The sequence below is a fragment of the Podarcis cretensis genome (genome assembly GCF_951804945.1).
Source record: "Podarcis cretensis genome assembly, chromosome: 14".
Lineage (NCBI taxonomy): Eukaryota > Metazoa > Chordata > Lepidosauria > Squamata > Lacertidae > Podarcis > Podarcis cretensis.
In genome coordinates, this window is record NC_137183.1 from 26782340 (window position 1) to 26801843 (window position 19504).

Below are 19504 nucleotides of genomic sequence, written 5' to 3' on the forward strand. Positions count from 1 at the left end.
GCGGAGAGGGCTCACGCGCACGTGGCCGCGCGCTCCCGATCCGCGCGGGCACCATTGGCGCCGCCCCTTCGCTTGCTTCTCTGCCTTCTCCTCCCGGCGCTTCCCGCACAAGACGCGAGGAAGAGGATGCCGAGCGCCGACGCCAGCCTGACCCCGCAGGTGCACTGGGCGCAGCGGCACCACCAGCTCTACCTGCGCGTGGAGCTCAGCGACGTCCAGGTGAGCGCCTGGCCCGGTGGGCTGCGGAGCCGGGGGGTGGGTTAGGTAGGTGTCGGTCGCCCCCCCCCAACACGCAGTCTCCCCTGCGGCCTTTCCCTCCCCCACTCCTGCCCAAGGGATTCTGGGGCAGCCTCTCTTCTCCCCACCCTCCCGGGTGCCCTATAGATACCCCACTTCCCGGGGGGCCGCAGGTGCTTTATTGATGCCCAATAAAGCACCCCCCCAAAAAAATTCCTTAGAGCGACAGGTACGCCCGCAGGTGCTTCCACGTCGAAGCATTCGTGCTCCTTGATCGCCACCGATCCCCACTTGGCCGAGGAGCGTTTTGGGGGTGCTTTATTGGGCATCATCACGGGCAGGCCCCAGGCTTTTTGCAGAGGAGGCTTCAGGGCCATGCAAGTTAATAATGCAATCATCGTTCTTTAGTAACATGGTGTGCGTGCCGGTTTTGCCCGGCGGGATCCACAGGGGCAAGTGGGTGTGCAAAGGTGAAGGGAGAAAGCAGGTTATTATCTCTTCGATCTGGTTGGTTCCCTGTGCGCATGTGTGCATACCACCTACATTTCACACACCTACATTTCACACAGCACACAGTTAACACACATTCCTCTCCCCTGCAGATAATCCTGGGAATTGTAGTGTCCCCCCCAGGGTGCAAGGAACTAAAGACTACAGTTCTCACGATTTGGCACACCTTGGCACACCTTTCCCCTTTTACAACCCTTCTCCTACAGGAAAGTTTTCCCCGTAAATCCTGCACTGGTCTCCGGCGCTATAAGGGTATTGCTAAAAACTTTTAACTTGATTCAATTTATTGCATTTCGATGCCGCTTTCCATTCAGAGAAATCTCATTTTATGAATATGTATTTGGTGTTGTAATTAATTTATATTTGTAAAATCATTCAAAATGCATCTCAAAGCGGCTGACAAAAACATAAAACGAAAGAGAACATCCCAAATACAGCACAAATAAAACAAATCAATAAAATCATTACAATCTGTAAAACACTCTTAACGAAACAGCAGCTAAAAAAAAAAAGCTAAACATCATGGTTGCAGCAAAAACTCTTTATTACTGTACAGTGGTGCCCCGCAAGACGAATGCCTCGCAAGACGAAAAACTCGCTAGACGAAAGAGTTTTCCGTCTTTTGAGGTGCTTCGCAAGACGAATTTCCCTATGGGCTTGCTTCGCAAGACGAAAACAAATTAATTTCGTCTTGCGAGGCACCACTGTACATGATCCGTGATTCAGTACAGCATTTATAATCTATAAATCAATGTTAAAAACATTAATGAAAAACGTACGCTAAGCACAAGTCCATACATACACTTTCCATGCCCCCCGTGACTCATATTCTTTCACACTTTTCAGTTTGTTAAAATACACAATGTTAAGCCAGCTCAACCCTGTGAAGTAGGGTATTCTGAGAGCAAGCCCAAAGTCACCCCACAAGCATAGCTGTCAACTTTTCCCTTTTCTTGCGAGGAATCCTATTTGGAATAAGGGAATTTCCCTTTAAAAAAGGGAAAAAGTTGACAGCTATGCCCACAAGCTTCATGGCTGAGTGGGGATTTGTATAAAAGTATGTGCTTTCCCACTCCAAGCCGTGATGAACAGCAGCTTAGAATCTGCTGGGATAAAAGCATGATAAAATTACCATTATGCCATCCTCTGCAGATCCCTGTCTGATAGTCTGCTTCTCCTATTATTATTAATTATTATTATTATTATTATTATTATTATTATTATTATTATTATTATATACCACCCTTCATCTGCAAATACAAAATAAAAGCACAAAATACATGATAAAACCAGGAACAAAACCACCACAAACGGATAACACCCCTTCTACAACAATTCTGTGAATGGTTTTTTAAAATATATTTGTAGGCTTATGAAGCCGCTTCACAGGCAAGAGCTACAAAAGTGGGGTGCAATAAGATACAAAAGGTTGTTGAAGGCACCTCGGGTAATTTAAATACAAGCAAATGGGCTAATGAAAACCTTTATCAGATCCAATACGGCTCTTTTTCTTTTTCCTCTTTCTCTGCAGGATCCTGACATCACAATTACAGACAATGTGCTCCATTTCAAAGGTAGGTCAGTTTTGTTGTGTTTTCATGATTCTTTCTGGAAGAAAATGGCTTTGGGATCTTGCTGTGGCAAGATTTTACGCAGTAGATGGCAATTTAGAATCGATAAATATGTAATATCCTTTTTTAAAATCACTGTTTCCTTCTGATTTTTGTTAAAGTTTTGCTTTGGGGGCTGGGGAAGGAGAAGCCGTGTTTGCATTTTAAAAGCGTTTTTGTTTTTTTTGTCACAAGGCCTAAAACAACTGAGCTCTTGACATAAAAGCCACTACTGTATCTGTAAAATTAACATGACTTTGGAGGCTTACGTTCCATCCTTCCACAACTGTCCCATAATTTCAAACAAAATTCAACCTATTTGAATATAGCAGCGAAATTTCCCTGATCTATTGAGTTGACTGTAAGCCCTGCTAATAATGGTCTCTCTCTTCCAAAACATCTTGTGTACTGTTGCTGTTGAATAAGGAACTGACATTCAAATTTGAAAGATAAGTGGATACAATGCAAATGTTTGTTTGGTTTTTATTTTGATCTTCTGATTCCTCATCATGGATTTGCCTTATGTCTAAAAACTTGTAAGAGCAATGCATTGCATTACTTAAAAAACCCCAAAAAACCCCAACCCAAATCCTGTCTTTGAACTCATTATTACATAGGGGGGGTGTCCACTTACACACCATACATTTAAAGTACTATGATACCACTTTAAACACTAATGGCTGCTCCCCAAGAATCCTGGGAGCAGTAGTTTGTTAAGGGTTGAGCGCTGCAACCCCAGAGTCGGTCACGACTGGACCTAATGGTCAGGGTTCCCTTTACCTTTACCTTTTATGTGCATGCCTGGGACGCGGGTGGCGCTGTGGGTTAAACCACAGAACCTAGGACTTGCCGATCAGAAGGTCGGCGGTTCGAATCCCCACACCGGGGTGAGCTCCCGTTGCTCGGTCCCTGCTCCTGCCAACCTAGCAGTTCGAAAGCACGTCAAAGTGCAAGTAGATAAATAGGTACTGCTACAGGGGGAAGGTAAACGGCGTTTCTGTGCACTGCTCTGGTTCGCCAGAAGCAGCTTTGTCATGCTGGGCACATGACCCGGAAGCTGTACGCCGGCTCCCTCGGCCAGTAAATCGAGATGAGCGCCGCAACCCCAGAGTAGTCTGCGACTGGACCTAATGGTCAGGGGCCCCTTTACCCCTTTACTCATTCTCAGAACCCTTAACTAACTGCAGCTTCCAGAATATGGCCTGTGGGGGGGGGCACACTTACCACATTAAAATGCATTATTATTATTATTTGTTGTTGTTGTTAATATTTATTGGACTTGTTAGTTGCTTGTTACCCAAAGGTCTCCAAGTGACTAACAACACATTAAAAAACATAAACATAACTATATTAAACAATTAAAACAAAGCAAAAATGACCCCCATAACAAAGACAAGAAGCTTGGGCAGCCTTTACCTGGTTCTGAAAGATGTCAGTGAAGGTGCTAGCCATGATGAGGACAGAAGTGAACTCTTGTCAATTTTAGCAGTTCCTTGACACCAGACTTGATATGTGGTGGGTTGTGCCTGGATGCATCACTATGCCCTGCAGAGGGCCAAGTCCTGGTGTTTCTGATTTATCTTTTACCTGCTTTAAAAAAAAAAAAAAATCAGGAAGGACAGACGGACAATTAACCTGGAAAGCCTTATGAGAAACGGAGCTGTCATTCAGTTGCAGAGTTGTACCACTTCCTGCAATTCTCAAGTAGATTTCTTACTTCTGCTTGTTTTCCTTCCTAGCTCAAGGCCATGGAGCCAAGGGAGACAACGTGTATGAATTTCAAATTGAGTTCCTGGCACCAGTGGACCCGAAGGTAACGGCTTCTGGTGTTTTCCTTCAACTGAATTACAAGGCCAGTGCTCTGACCAACAGGTGGACGGTGCTTTGGAGTTTTGTCTCTCATGGGTGGTTTTCTGTGTATACCTCTGCAACCTTCAGAGTTCCCCTGAGTACATTTATACTCAGAACTTCCTCTGTGACGGTACTCATTGGTACAGAATATTAATTTTATTCCCTCCCCCCTTACATTTACATCCCACCTTTTTTTCCAAGGAGCTCAGACTTCTCCTGCTTTCTATTTTATACTCACAGCAACCCTGTGAGGCAGATCAGGCAGAGAGACAGTGACTGAGCAGGGATTTGAACCCTGGTCTCCCAGGTCCCAGGCCAGCACTGTAACCATTACACGACAGAGGCTCTCACTTCTTTTTGCTGCTTATTGGAGCCATTTTGTGCTGCACCAACAGCACTTTTATCAGGATATGAGTACTGACACCTCATTTTTTAACTTAAAAAACACCTCATTTTTTAACTTTTTTAACTTAATTTTTTAACTTAAAAAACAGTGCTTATACCTGTAGCAATCACGCAACTATCCATCCCCCCTTGACCAGTCCTCCAAACGCCGGCCAGACCTGGCAGGGAGACGGGTAGTTATGCGAGGTCACAAAACAAATCGTAAGCTGCCGCCGCCTCCTCTTCTGGGTCAACCCTCAGATGGGGTCCAAGGAGGAGGAGAACCCCACTTCAATATTTACCAAGTTGCCCAGCCCTGTGTCACTTTACTGTGACGCAGACAGAAATCCAACAGGTAGTGTGTACTAAGTGGTCAAGCACCAGTTCAGCTTCTCTGAGCAAAAGGCACAGAATACAGAAAGGCAAAAGTCCTTTTCCAGATTTATTGAAAAAGCTACTCAAAGAGTAAAAGCTTGCACATTTCTTAAAAGGTTACAAACAAGAAAAATAACAACATTGCATAATATCACTAACTAAAACATACTCACAAAGAATCAGTAGTTCAAAGCATAGTAAGAAGTCACAAAGTCTGTTCTTCTGGTCAAACGCCCTCAGGCGAACACCAGGGCAAGATAGTCTGCAATTTGCATCTGAATTCCCCAAACCTTTATCCTTGGAATACAGGTTTGGGAACCAATCATTTCTTTGGGTTAATTACCAATTTGCCAATGGCTGTATGATGAGACAATAACTCCTGATTGTCAGAAGACCCACACAGCTGAACTTTCTTTATTCTCAGAGACCTTGAGATCAAAAGGCTCTCCCTTCATTCCCAGACTTCTCTGATCCATACCAGGCTCTTGAGCTGTAAATTACCTGATAGCCTTTTGCAAGTTTTCACACTCCATCCACATTCAAGCCCATCTATGCCAGGATCTGCAAACCAGATAACATAGCATCCTGCCTAGAGTCAGGAGGCAATTTGATCTAAAGACAGGGAGTTTTACAATTAAAGAGACCAGATCTCTATTTCCCAGAAATCCACAGTTTTAACTCTCCCACAATGCATCACGCCTACATGAACCAAAGTTTAACATACTAAGATTTCCCAACTTCACTGTTGTTGTTGTTCTTTAGTCATTTAGTCATGTCCGACTCTTCGTGACCCCATGGACCAGAGCACGCCAGGCACTCCTGTCTTCCACTGCCTCCTGCAGTTTGGTCAAACTCAATCTGGTAGCTTCGAGAACACCGTCCAACCATCTTGTCCTCTGTCGTCCCCTTCTCCTTGTACCCTCCATCTTTCCCAACACCAGGGTCTTTCCCAGGAAGTCTTCTCTTCTCATGAGGTGGCCAAAGTATTGGAGCCTCAGCTTCACGATCTGCCCTTCCAGTGAGCACTCAGTTTTCCTTAAGAATGGATAGGTTTGATCTTCTTGCAGTCCATGGGACTCTCAAGAGTTTCCTCCAGCACTGCAAGACCTCTTTTGTTTCTCAGTGATTCCCATCTTGAGTTTGCTGTTTCAGAGAATGATGGTGTGGCCATGCAGCTATGTAGATAAGATCAGCATGTGGGATTGCTCAGTGGTTTTTGCAACTCTGAAATTCCAGTCAGCACTGTTTGTGTGATAAGCCAGAATCTTGTGCGTAGGTTGTGGTATTAGCCAATGAAGTTGGCTAATGCTTCCTGCCTTGGGCAAGAACCTGCTCTGCCTACATGCCAGCATCCTAGAGCTACCTGCTTCTGCTTATCCTAGAGAGTTCCTTGGAGACACTTAAGTATCAGATACCTGGCTCAAGTTTCCTGCAGTGCTCACCTAACCGCTTGGATGGGGGAAACTGCCTGCCTGGATCTCAATTTCTGCAATCCTCCTGCCTGCAAGGGAACAGAAATGTCAAAGCCCCCTTAGAAGCTGGAGCAATTGTGATTTCTATGCCAAAAGCTCAGTCACAACTATAAAGTTCCAAACCCTGATAAGTGATAGATAAGAAATTCGCCCCAGTCGAGCACACAGATAGGGGCCGGCTGTACACAGAACTGGTTGTACAAAGTAACCCAAACAAGTTATGAAAGACAGTGGGAGAAATCTGAAGTTAGTCGTGCTCAAAGTAGAGCCATTGAAAAATGGGTTTGTTTTGACTAATCCTGGATAGCACCAAATTACTGTGAAGCAAGAGAAGGGATGGCTTTCCAGTCGTAGTCACATGTCAAAGTGCTACAGAAATCTGCACAGAAATGATTCCATAATTCTTGACTGTGTAGCCTTGTTCAGTTGTAACCATCATAGTATGATAAAGAATGGTTTTGGCTGTCAGACTGACAGGCACCTACCTGAAGTATCCTGATGGCCTAAGAGGAAGAGAGCCTTGCTGCTTCCGGTGTGAAATATGGTACATTCTGTGCCAAATCAACAAACAAGGAGTGCACGATAGACATGAATTTTGTGGGTATTTTGCAAAGTCGTTACTTACGTCAAAATGTATCTTACAGCAATGGCATTAGTATTACCCCTTACGTCTAGGAGCAGGGCCACACTCCTCTGAAAGTTCATTGAAGGTCGCAGCGCCCTTGGTATTTTTTGCCACTGAATGGCAAAATATTCACTGAACACGCTACCAGCAACAGTCGTCGTGGGGCCGTTTTGAGGCTCAGGGTCTCTTTAAACCGCTGCTAAAATGGATATTTGAGCGCCCTCCATTTCAGCAGTGGAAACTGCTTTCTCCTCCAGGAGTAAGGTGCACATCCAGCCAGGGGCGTAGGAAGGGGTGCGGTGGGGGGTGAGAGCCCCTGGTGCCCTCACTGAAGGGGGTGACATTTGGCGCGCTGCCCACCTGTGACTCCCAAGCCTACCCCGAGCCGTTGGGGTAAGGGGGGAGCTGTGCCACTTTGCCAGCGACATTCCCCCCCTTTCCCCTTCAATTTGACAGCCTGGGGGAGGCTTGGGAGTCGTTGGTGGGCAGCTGCAGGGCGCACACACCTCTCCAAACACCCGAGTGGCTATCCCGCGCTTGGGAGGGCACCCTCCATGCCACGCCCCCCTTGGGAGTGCACCCACCCTGCACAGCGTGGGCATATGCTCCGCCGCTGCACCCAGCACCTATCAGTGCACTCCAGCTGTAGAATGTACCTTTGAAGACTTGTCCTTACCTGCATCACAATGTCAGGTGAAAAGAATCCTGTTGGGCCAAGGCTGGCGTGCAGGTAGAGCTTCCTCGCCTGTGCAGTAACGGCTTGGGTCACAAATCTGAACATTCAGTTTTAAAAGTTGCGAATTAGTAGCTTGGTGTGGATGCTTTTGCAAGGCCAGGATAGCCTGTGTTGAGTAGCACTGCAGGTTATCCACAACTGTGCTTGTGTGTGTGCGTGCGATTTTTGATGAAGTTATTTCCAACCCAGAGCTGTTTGATAATGGAACGGTCTCCCTCGGAAGGCGGCGGACTCTCCTCCGTTGGAGGTCTTCAAGCAGAGGTTGGGGGGGGTGTCTGTCGGGGGCTCTTTAGCTGTGATTCCTGCATTGCAGGGGTTGGGCTAGATGAGCCTTGGGGGCTCCCTTCCAACTCCAGAGTTCTGTGTGACTCAGTACCGGTGCTCTGTGGTTGTCTTCTTTCAGCCAGCCTATAAAATGACACAGAGGCAGCTGAACATCACCGTAACGAAGAAGGAGAGCCAGTGGTGGGAACGGCTGACCAGGCAGGAGAAGCGGCCGCTGTTCCTTGCTCCGGACTTTGATCGTTGGTTGGATGAGTCGGATGCTGAGATGGAGCTGAAAGCCAAAGTAAGGCCTAGCCAGTGATCCACAGTGTGCTCTGTCCCATCCCTGCTCCATGAGGACATGTGGGCCTGTCTGCTTGGCTGATGATGGAAACAGACTACAGTGGTACCTTGGTTCTCAAACTTAATCCGTTCCGGAAGTCTCTTCCAAAACCAAAGCATTCCAAAACCAAGGCGCGCTTTCCTGTAGAAAGTAATGCAAAACGATTTAAGCCGTTCCAGACTTTTAAAAACAACCCCCAAAGCAGAAATTTAACATGAATTTTACTATTTAAGAAGACCATTGATCCACAGTATGAAAGCAATAATCAATGTACTGTACTAGAAAATAAATAAGACAGTATTGTAGTTGATAAAAATTTTAAAAATAATAATTTCGTAACTGCACTGATGATAGTCATTGTTTGCATGGGGGGCTTTCATCCATTTCTGCAGTCACACAATCAATCAATCAGTAGCTGAACTGGGTTCCACACAGTCACAAAAACAAATTAACCGGAAAAGCCTCAAAAACAAAAACGCAAAATAAATAGCCAAAACAAAAGCGCCAAACTTAATCTGTTCTGGAAGTCCGTTTGACTTCCGAAAGGTTCAAAAACCAAGACGCAGCTTCTGATTGGTGCAGGCATCCCAGAAACAATAGCTGACAACTGCATTGGATGTTCGGCTTCTGAAAAACGTTTGAAAACTGGAACACTTACTTCCGGGTTTTCGGCGTTTGAGAACCAAAGTGCCACTGTATTGCCAGCCAGTAACTCCAGTGTTCAAATGCTTGCACTGGCTGCCTATGCTCTCCTAGGCCAGGTTCAAGGCTCTACTATATATTTACAAGGCCCGCTACAATTTGGGTCCATGCATCTCTGTCCAACTACTGAAGTCTTTGGGGGGAGTCACTGTTAGTTTCCAGGCCCAGTTCAAAGGGCTGGTATCGACCTATGAAGCCTTACATGGCTCAGGACCTCAAGACCTTAAGGATTGCCTCTCCCCATACAAACCGACCCGGACCCTGCACTTGTCATCTGAGGCCCTTCTCCATGTCCCCCATCCCAGAAATGTGGCAACAAGAGAATGGGGCCTTTTCTGTGGTAGCTCCCCAATTGTGGAATGCTCTCCCCAGAGAGGCTCGCCTGGCACAATCATTACATGTCTTTAACCAGGCCTATGGCTGTTAAATATTCTATGGCCTGCAAAAGTATGGGGGAGTGGAATGATTGTTTTATTATTAGGCTATCTGTCGGTATGCTTTTTACTCTGTTTTTAATTATGTTTTTAATCAGTGATGTTCTGTAATGTGTTTTTAATGTTGTACACTGCCTTGAAATCTTTTGATAGAGGGTGGTATATAAATAATATAATAATATAATAATTGTTGCTACCCCATGGCTAGAATGCCCACCAGGAGCTGTGCATCCAGTATTGTGGGGCTAGTTCTATGGAACTCCCTTCCAGCTGAGGCCAGACAGGCTCCCTCCCTGTTGAACTTCTGCCTACTGAAAACCTTTTTATTTAAAAAAAAAAAAATTCCAGCAGGCATTTTAACTGATTAATTCTGATGTAATAGTTCGTTCGAAGTCATTTTTATTTTCATTGGATTGAGTTTATTGTACTCTGCCTAAGAGGCCATTGTAATGAAGTGGTAGAATAAGTTGTCTAAACATTACAGTGAGTGTATGAAGCACTTTGAACTGTGCTATTTTAAATGCTAAGTGGTGTTGTTTTTTGCAAAGGCAGATTTTGTTAAAGGCAGACAGAACTGCGAGGTGATTAAGTAGCAACTGCAAATGGAAGGCAATACTTAGCAGGGACTTTTGAGAAAGAGGAGGAGAGGCAATTTAAAATGAAAGCAAAAATTAAAGAGAATGCCCCAGGCAAGTTGGGGGCTGGAGGAGGAAAAAAGAGCTGAAACTGGAGGCCATCTGAATTGTCCAACAAACACTATTGCCCAAGAACGTGCTGGCTCAACATCAGCTCACGTTGGATGTTGTTGAGTTGGTTTTTCTGTTTTGTTTTTTGGCAAAGGTCTGTCCCAAAAATCAGCAGGCGGCTTCCCAATGGCACTAACACTTGCTAAAAACCCATCTTGCTCATTTTTTAGGAGGAAGAAAGGGTCAACAAAATCAGCATAGAGAACCGCATCCCCAAAGACCGTAAGTAGCCAATAACTTTTGTCTGGTAAACCTTCTTTCTTTGCCAGCAAGATTTATTTACTGCTCCTCCAATCTCTCAGTTTAGATGCCACCCCATATTTTGTGAAGCTGGAGGTACGATGGACTGGGAAGACTGGGAACAAGCAGGTCTATATAGACTTAGGGATTTTTGTGTAAATGTTTTCTCCCTACATGAAGAACAGATTTTGGTTAAGATTAGAAATGCAACATGGTCACAGTTTAATTTTAACTGGTTGCTTTTCTTTCTGCAAAAACCATGTACTCACCATTCAGTCAGTCTTGGCCGCTTTAGAACAACTAAGCAATTAAACATGAAAAGTGCTGGGATAGCTCAGTCGGTAGAGTATGAGACTCTTGATTTCATTGGGCAAAAGATTCGTGCATTGCAAGGGGCTGGACTAGATTGCCCTCATGGGTCCCTTCCAACTCTACAATTCTATGATTCTATAAACTTACGGTCAATGTTCCTGCTAAATCAAAGGGTGTAGTATCAACTATACACAAAATATTAATAGAGGTAGAATTTGGGAATTCTGGGAAACGGACCTTCAAGTAATGAAACCTGCTTTGCGGGGAAAACACATTTTAAAATAGTTTTGGCCCAATTAAGGGAATCTTCTTTGAAACTCTTACATAGGTGGCACCTTTCCCCCTTGTGAATAACCCACATGATACCAGGGGCAACATCAACCTGTTGGAGGGAATATGGAGAGACTGGATCCTACAGACATATGTGGTGGTTTTGCAAATCTGTTTCCCCATTTTGGGTTCTGGTATTTAAAGAGTTGAGTTTAATACACAAACTGGAGCTGCAGCCTTCCCCTCCAACTTGATTTACTTGGAATTAAAGGATATGTCTGCTCCAGCAGCTGCTCATAAAGACCTGTTAACATTCCTCCTTGCAGCAACACATATGGAAAAAGTCATGCGATGATGGCGAACTGCCTTGGGCTTCAACGTTGAAGCGTGGTGCTCCAGAGCATGGACAATGGCCCTGGCTGAAAAGCTGGCATGCCAGATTCGTGTGACAAAGGGCATTCTAACCCCCATCTTTTCTCTAATGTGTGGCAACCGTTTTTGGATTATGTGTGTCAAGAAGATTGTGTTCATAACCCACCGAGATCTCACAGTAATATGTGGAAAGGTTTTTTGGTGTGAACTGTAAGAATTCGATTTGATATTTTTAAGCAACATGGTTACGTAGTTTTATGTGCGGTGTGAAAAATGAATGTATATAAAAGAAAGCCTTTGTCATCGTGCCTCCGACCAGACAGGATCTTGTATTCCACTGACTTCTGCCATTTAGTCCCTGTTCTTCTGCAATGCCTTGCAGCTTTCCGGCACCTGAAGAGAGGCTACCTCTTCATGTACAACCTTGTGCAGTTCCTGGGCTACTCATGGATTTTCGTGAACATGACAGTTCGGCTCTTCATGCTGGGGAAAGGCAAGTGACCCTCTTCGTCCTCTTGTCCCTGCCGGCTGGTGCTCTGCTGCCAAGTTCAATCCCTGGCTGCTCTCATTTAAAAGGTCCTTGAGCAGCAGTAAAGCGACACATGCAGAAGTTCAGGGCCATTTCACAATAGATACAGCCACGCCCCCTTCTAAGATTATACAATAATATTGCAGTTATGCAATAATAATAATAAATGGGGATGCATTGCAGCGGTCAGTGCAGATCTCCATGTGTTGCCCTTGGGCTAGATCTGGTGTTTTCTGTGCACATACATGGGCAAATGATTTGGAGTGCTCCAGTGTCATCTTTCAGAGTGACTTAAGTTGTGTTTACAGTGGTACCTCGGGTTAAGTACTTAATTTGTTCTGGAGGTCCGTTCTTAACTTGAAACTGTTCTTAACCTGAAGCACCGCTTTAGCTAATGGGGCCTCCTGCTGCCTCTGCGCTGCCGGAGCACGATTTCTGTTCTCATCCTGAAGCAAAGTTCTTAACCCGAGGTACTATTTCTGGGTTAGCGGAGTCTGTAACCTGAAGTGTATGTAGCCTGAAGCGTATGTAACCCAAGGTACCACTGTACTTGAAATTCTGTTATATGGAACTTGCACATTCTTTTGAAGCGAAAGTCGCTTGCAGCATTCTTAAACTCTTGCTTTAAAGCATACAGAACAACAACTCTTGTTGTGGGATCTTCCTACACATTCTTCAGAGTGACCCTAGGAACCAGTCCTCAGTGGCTCACTCACTTCCTTTCACTCCGATTGGCTGGCTGCAATTAGAAGGCTTCTCGGTGTTTACATAGTTTTCCTTTCATGCTGATTGGGCAACTAAAGGGCACTGCAAAAATAGTAATTGATCTTTGACCCCCCCCCCCAAACTGTGGACCGCTACAACTCTTATCTTGAAAGGAAGGGCCTGGAAAGAGGGCCTGGGGGGCTGCTGCTGTTTGGAAGAGACAAGATGGGAATCAGTGGTTTGCCTTAATATAAGACAGCCATAAATTTTGTTGTTGTTGTTGTTGTTGTTGTTGTTGTTGTTGTTGTTGTTGTTATCAGACATGTTAGTTGTTATGCAGGGCCTCCAGCCAACATACTTGAAAACACTGAGTGGCTGAAGAAACCGTTCTCTGAGAAGCCTGACTCCAGAGTTCCCCTTGCAAAGTTCCCCTGTTCTTTGGATCCGGTCATTTTTCAATTTCCAAGGTGCAACTCTCTCTTTTTTTAAGGAGTTCCAAAGAGTAACCTTCTTGTCTGCCTCTTTCTTGCAGACTCTTTCTTTGATACTTTCCACACGATGGCAGACATGATGTACTTCTGCCAGACGCTGTCTCTCATTGAAATTGTGAACACACTGATTGGTCTGGTCCGGGCTCCTTTCATGCCTGTCATCCTCCAGGTAATTGCACTAAGAGAGCCAGCAACCCCTCTCTGGTGACTCCAGGGGCCATATTCCAAAATTGGCCAGGGCCTCCTGGCTCCCATCTCAGCCAAATGCCCTTTATCTCTCTCTCTCTCTCTGCTGGAGTTCCAACAGAATGGGGAGGCTGTGGCAGAGCCCTCCTCAATTGTGCACCTTAGCTTCTCTCTCCTGGAGAGGCAGTGACTGTGCCAAGGTCACCCAGAGGGCTTCATGACTGAGTGTGGGATTTGAACCCTGTCTCCCAAGTCCTAGTCCAGCACTCTAGCCACTGCACCACACTGAGCCTCATCATTCCTCTGGGGAGCTCAAGGTGGCCTATGTGGTCCTCCCCAGTTTTATCCCCACAGCAACCCTGTGAGGTAGGTTCAACTGAGAAGAGTGACTGGCCCAGGGTTGCCCTGTGGGCTTCTAGGTCCTAGCCTGGCACTCTGACCACTACACCACCCTGGTTTGATCCTGCCTGTCTCCAGTCTTGGGCCTGTGTTCATGTGGGCAGCCTTAATTGGCAGTCTGGCAGAGCCTTTCACACATTAATTTCTGTTCTCCTTTTCACAGGAAGAGGAGCTAAATCACATGGAGGTCAATTGCTCTCATGATCTGGAAGCATGTTGAATACAGTACTAGCTCCCTCCTGCCCTCTGGCTTAGAGAGATGCAGACAGAGAGTTTGCTACGTGTATACCATTTATCAGTTCCAAACGCTTCTACGTCTTTCTCTCCCCTCTTCCTGCCCCAGGTCTTTGGGAGAAACTTTGTGTTATTACTTGTCCTTGGAGGTGTGGAAGAAATGCAGAGCAAAGCTGTCGTCTTCTTCATCTTCTATATTTGGAGCATGGTGGAGATCTTCAGGTATCGGGGAATCTTGCTTTGCAGTCCCAGGCTGCTCTGTCCAGCCAGGCAATGGCCCATCCAGTCCAGCATCCTGTTCAATTTCTCACAGTGGCCAACCAGATGCCTCTGGGAAGCCCGTGAACAGAACCCAAACACAAGAGCACCCTCCCCTTCTGTGGTTTCCTCTGGGACACCCCCCCCCCAATACCGCCTCTCCCTTCCATATTCAAATCATTCCTCAACACAGAACACAGCTGAGCTCAGGCTTAACCCTTTCATTTACATCTCAGCTGAAAGGAAGCCACTGTCTGTGCTGTGGCCTGCTCAGCTTAACCCAGACTTCCTCAGACTCAGTGTTCCAGGTGTTTTTGAGACTACAATTCCCATAATCCCTCACCACTGGTCCTGCTAGCTAGGGATCATGGGAGTTGTAGGCCAAAAACAACTGGAGGGCTGAGTTTGAGGAAGCTTGGCTTAACCCCTCATTTGCTTCCCTCCACTCCCTGCAGTGAGTGAAGGGCTGTAGCTCAGAGGTAGAGTATCTGCTTTGCATGCAGAAGGTTCCAGGTTCGATCCTTGGCATCTCCAGGTCAGGCTGGGAAATGCTGCCATCTGAAACCCAGGAGACCAGCCAGTTGTAGACCCAGGGTGACTAACTCAGGGCCCATGAGCTGTATCTGACGCCCCAATTTGTTTTCATTTACTTTTTTAAATTTGTTAAATTTACATCCCACCTTTCCTTGCAAAGGAGCCTAGGTAACAAAAATACAAATAAAATAAAAACATACTCCAAAAATTTAAAAAGCCTAGTAAGACTCCTAAAAACAAATTTTAAGAACATTTTAACTTAATCATGTGTACAGGTAGGCCTGCTGAATCATAAAAGCTTGCAGCAGGCATCCAAAAGAGTACTGCCAAGGTGCCTGCCTGGCGTCAATAGGGAGGGAGTTCCAAAGTACAGGTGCTGCCACACTCAAGGAATGGCTTCTTGCAAGCAGACATTGTGTGGCGCTTGCAGAAGTGCAAGATCCGCAAATTGAGGTGATAGACTTGGTTCGAGCTGGGTTAATTAGTAAATTTAGTTAATTTGACCAAATTTGTCTATACCGCTTTAATTATAAAAACCTCTGAGTAAATATAAAGTATACATAACATTTTAAAAATATATAAATAAATAAAACATATACAGTGGTACCTCGGGTTAAGAACTTAATTCGTTCTGGAGGTCCGTTCTTAACCTGAAACCGTTCTTAACCTGAAGCACCACTTTAGCTAATGGGGCCTCCCGCTGCCGCTGCACTGCTGCTGCACAATTTCTGTTCTTATCCTGAAGCAAAGTTGTTAACCTGAGGTAATATTTCTGGGATAGTGGAGCCTGTAACCTGAAGTGTATGTAACCCGAGGTACCACTGTAAACAATTATTCCTGCATTCCAGGGGGTTGGACTAGATGGGCTAGACACCTTGAGATCCTTTCCAACTCTACAATTCTAATATATGAAAATCAGCAGTTAAAAGTATACATTGTAAAATACAATTACTTATTAAAACGCATGTCAACATTACACTTCTGGGTAGGGCTTGTCTAAATACAGTTTTAGCAGATGCTCAAAACAGAGCATCAAAGGCCATAATATATATATTTTTTGTGCTCCCCCACAAGTCCCATCCAAATTCTTAATGTATTTTTTATTTTATTTTTAATGAGGGCACCAGGTCGAGGAAGCTTTTTATTGTTGCATTTGTATCCCACATTTCTTCCACGGAGCTCAAAGTAGCAGATATGGTTCTCCTCTTCATTTTTTCAGAGTCTGGGATGTAGGTTAGGCTTAGAGACTATGACTGGCCTAAGGGCACACAGTGAGCTTTCTTGGCTGGGTAGGGATTTGAACCCTGGTCTCCCAGGTGCTAGTCCGACACTATAACCGCTACGCTACCCTGGCTGTGCTACGTCTTTTCAGCTCGCTGCCATTGTTCATGCTTTCTCCTTCCTTTCCCTCCTGGGAGGTATTTGGTGGCTAAGCCTGATGAGCCACTGACTTGCAGGGCTTCCCTTCCAGGTATCCGTTCTACATGCTCTCGTGCCTCGATATAGAATGGAAGATCCTGACCTGGATTCGATACAGCATCTGGATGCCCCTCTACCCTCTGGGGATCTTGGCAGAAGGTATGCTGGAGAGACAGGCGACTGTGTCGACACCGCTTACATAGCACTGCAAACTTCCATCCAACGCCACTCAGGGCTTAGAAGCAGCCTGTGCCAGATGTGGGGAACCTGTGGGCCTCCAGATGTCACTGAACTACAAGCCCCATCAGCCCTGGCCCTTTGCATTGCTTGCTGGGGCTGATGGGAGTTGCAGTTTAGCCACATCTGGGAGGTTAAAGGTTCCCCAGTGCCAACTCTATGCTGAAAATCTGATCTTCATCACCATCCCGGGAATGGGTTCCAACTTCCGTCACCCTGGACTGTTGGCTGTGCTGGTTGAGGCTTATGGCAGTTGGAGTCTATCAGTAACATTTTCTCCAGCGCTGCCCTAGTCCTGGGTGCCTGAAGATTGGAAGCAATTCTTCCAGCCTCGATTGCTGTACATTTGCCTGGTTTTCTGAGCTCCCTGCCTCCTGTTGTTCACATGATGAGCTCCCTGCCTCCTGTTGTTCACATGTTGTTCTCATGTTTTGCTGGAATCGAGGCTGAACGAAGCTGCATGTAAACTGTAGCCCTTTGCTCTTCCCCGCAAGGTGCCTTGACATCAAGCCCTATTTCCTTCTGTTTCCAGCTGTCTCCGTGATTCAGGCTATTCCCATCTTCAGCAGCACCGGGAGATTTAGCTTCATGCTGCCCTACCCGCTGAACATCACCGTTCCCTTCTCCCTTTTTCTCCAGTTCTACCTTGTCTTCTTGTTTCTAGGTGAGTTTCAGATTACCTTGCAAACAAGGTAATGTGGGATTGGGGTGGACTTCATGAGGACTAGAATTGTTCTTGGATAACTTGGTGGTAGTAGTAATCATCATCATCATCATAGTATCCTGCTGAAGGGAACTCTCCTCCCAGGGTAAGGTTTTGCACAAAGCTCTGCAGAGTTAGGGGTCGTCATAAATTGTCACCTTGCTTTACATTCCTTTTTCTCCCCAAAGAATTGCTGGCAAAGTCCAGACGTTTCCTGCCCTCCCTTCTCCAATCTTTGTTTGCTAAGGCAGGAACAGAGCCACACCAAGTGAATAAATACTGGCACACAGCCCCTACTGCAGTTGTTTAAGGGGGAGGGGTAGTTTGGGGCCTTGCAAGGCCAGAAGGGCATGGTGAGAGGCCACTATTCACAGAGATAACGTTACTCATTTATTAAATCTCTATCCTGCCCTTTCTCCAAAAGGCACCTAAGGCAGGAGACATTGAATAGTTCAATCATTACAATTTAAAACCATCTACCAGCATGTTAGACTGGTAATTTGGGGAGCTTGAGTACCAGTACTCTCTCTCTCTCTTTCTTGGCACTGCTGGCCTTGGGAGTTCACACTTTTTCCTTCCTCCAGGGCCGTTTGTGAATTTCCGCTACCTCTACAAGCAACGGAAGAGACACCTTGGACCCAAAAAGAGGAAAATGCACTAGGCCGAAGCCTGGAATGGTTCCTTTCTCTTCTTCTAATCTACCTTGAAGGCAGGGTTAGGGCTCTCTCCTAACGGTTTTACTTACCCTGTTGATCTGAAAAACCAGTTTTGTACAGTTATAGCCAACATGCATCTCCCCTCCCACACAAAGATGGATCCAGGTGACATTCCCCATCTCCCAGTTAGGTCCAGCGACTCTTTGGTCAGCCTGAAAGGCTGAGCCAATAGTCGTAGCCCTTGTGTCCTGTGCTACCTGCAAATAAAACAGACCCCCCTCGGTGGGAACACAACTCCCTGCCGTCCAGGAGCTGAGCAGTGTTTGCCGGGCTAAGTCCACAGGTGGAGGCAAGAGCTTCTCCACGCAGAAAATTATTTATTTTTATGGGTTTTCCCAGTATCAAAACCTTTGGAATGGTCCCAGAGCAGGGAAGCTGCTTGTTGCTGAGGCTCCCAAGCCAAAGTCCTGAGCAGGGTGGTAACCTTAAGCACCCTTTCCTCTAGCCAAAAGTGGTGTGCTGGTGGTTTATTGAGGCCTGCCTCTCTTTCCTTCTCCCTGCAGTGGAGATGGCCAGCTGTGAGGTAAGTCTCCCTCAGAATTGCTACTGGCATGCCCTTCTATGCACATCAGGAGTGGGGCACCTGTCACCCTCTAGATTAGTGTTTCCCGAACTTGGGTCCCCAGCTGTCCACTCCCATCATCCCTCGCTAGCAGGACCAGTGATGATGGGAGTTGTGCTGCTCCAAATGTTGCTGGACTTCAACTCCCAACTAATTCTGTGAGTTGGGCATGCAAGCAGGGACCAATGGGAATTGGGTGTCCCAACATCTGGAGGACCACAGCTTCCCCATCCCTGGATTCATTTATTTCTTATGTCTATATTCTAAACCCCTTGATGTGGAAGGGCATCCTGTTGATTCAGAACTTCTGCAGAAAGACACCTGTTGCTTCTAGAGTTGACTTGATGGGACCTCCTCCAGCTCACCACCCAATATCACAATTCTGCTTCTGGTGCAAGAAGGCTTTTGAGTGGCTCCATGGTTCTAGACGTGCTTTGTCTTTGAGGGGTCTTAGAAAGGCACCATCCTGCCTTTTAGAATTGGGATGGGAAGAGAAGCACTATTTATCCACCAGACTGGGCACAGGCACCCTCCTCAGGGCCGATTTGGAGGTGACAGTTTCACCTTAATTTACTCCAGGAGGGTAAATGGCGGGGTTTGGAGGACCCAAGTCCTGACCTGCCAGTAGTGACACTGACTTTCGACCGTAGCACACAGGGCACCTTACTTAGCCCTTTTCCATTGCTGTTCCATCTGTTAAAATTACAGTCTAGGGTGCAGGCACTTTTGTCATGAATCTGTATTTGCTGGTCTTTCGGGAGGCAAATAGAATGTGTATTTCTAATAATAAAGATTTTAAAACATCTTTTGTGCACTCATTGCCGTTTTCTTTTTTCTTTAAAAAAACGAAACAGGATTCGGTGTGAATAGAGTGCTTAAGTTACGCCGATGGCAGATATTCTGCCATGGTCAACATTTGAATGAGTTATGCCTCCTGTTTACATATGCATATTGGTATGTCTGTTAGTCATAAATAAGGACCCTGACAGAACAGAGGGAAGCAAAGCAGAACCTGAGTGGCTCTTGGAGTGATACTGGACGCGGGTCT

General features: G+C 45.9%; 1 protein-coding gene across 1 annotated transcript; it reads left to right on the forward strand.

Moving 5' to 3' along the window:
- Positions 1–49: 49 nt before the first annotated feature.
- HACD3 (3-hydroxyacyl-CoA dehydratase 3) lies at positions 50–19261 on the forward strand. The gene is made up of 11 exons (XM_079954372.1): positions 50–219; positions 2279–2321; positions 4097–4170; positions 8204–8368; positions 10460–10511; positions 11866–11976; positions 13250–13377; positions 14137–14249; positions 16291–16397; positions 17008–17139; positions 17763–19261. The coding sequence occupies exons 1-11, from the start codon at positions 127–129 to the stop codon at positions 17837–17839; spliced, it is 1095 nt and encodes a 364-aa protein (XP_079810498.1). The 5' UTR covers positions 50–126; the 3' UTR covers positions 17840–19261.
- The last annotated feature ends 243 nt before the right edge of the window (positions 19262–19504 follow it).

What these genes read in the sequence shown, in the direction of transcription:
- HACD3 (XM_079954372.1), top strand. Translation starts at nt 127, where the DNA reads ATGCCGAGCGCCGACGCCAGCCTGACCCCGCAGGTGCACTGGGCGCAG. An exon ending in AGATGGAGCTGAAAGCCAAA is followed by an intron (nt 8,369 to 10,459) that starts GTAAGGCCTAGC and finishes CTCATTTTTTAG; the next exon opens with GAGGAAGAAAGGGTCAACAA. An exon ending in GCTCTTCATGCTGGGGAAAG is followed by an intron (nt 11,977 to 13,249) that starts GCAAGTGACCCT and finishes TCTTTCTTGCAG; the next exon opens with ACTCTTTCTTTGATACTTTC.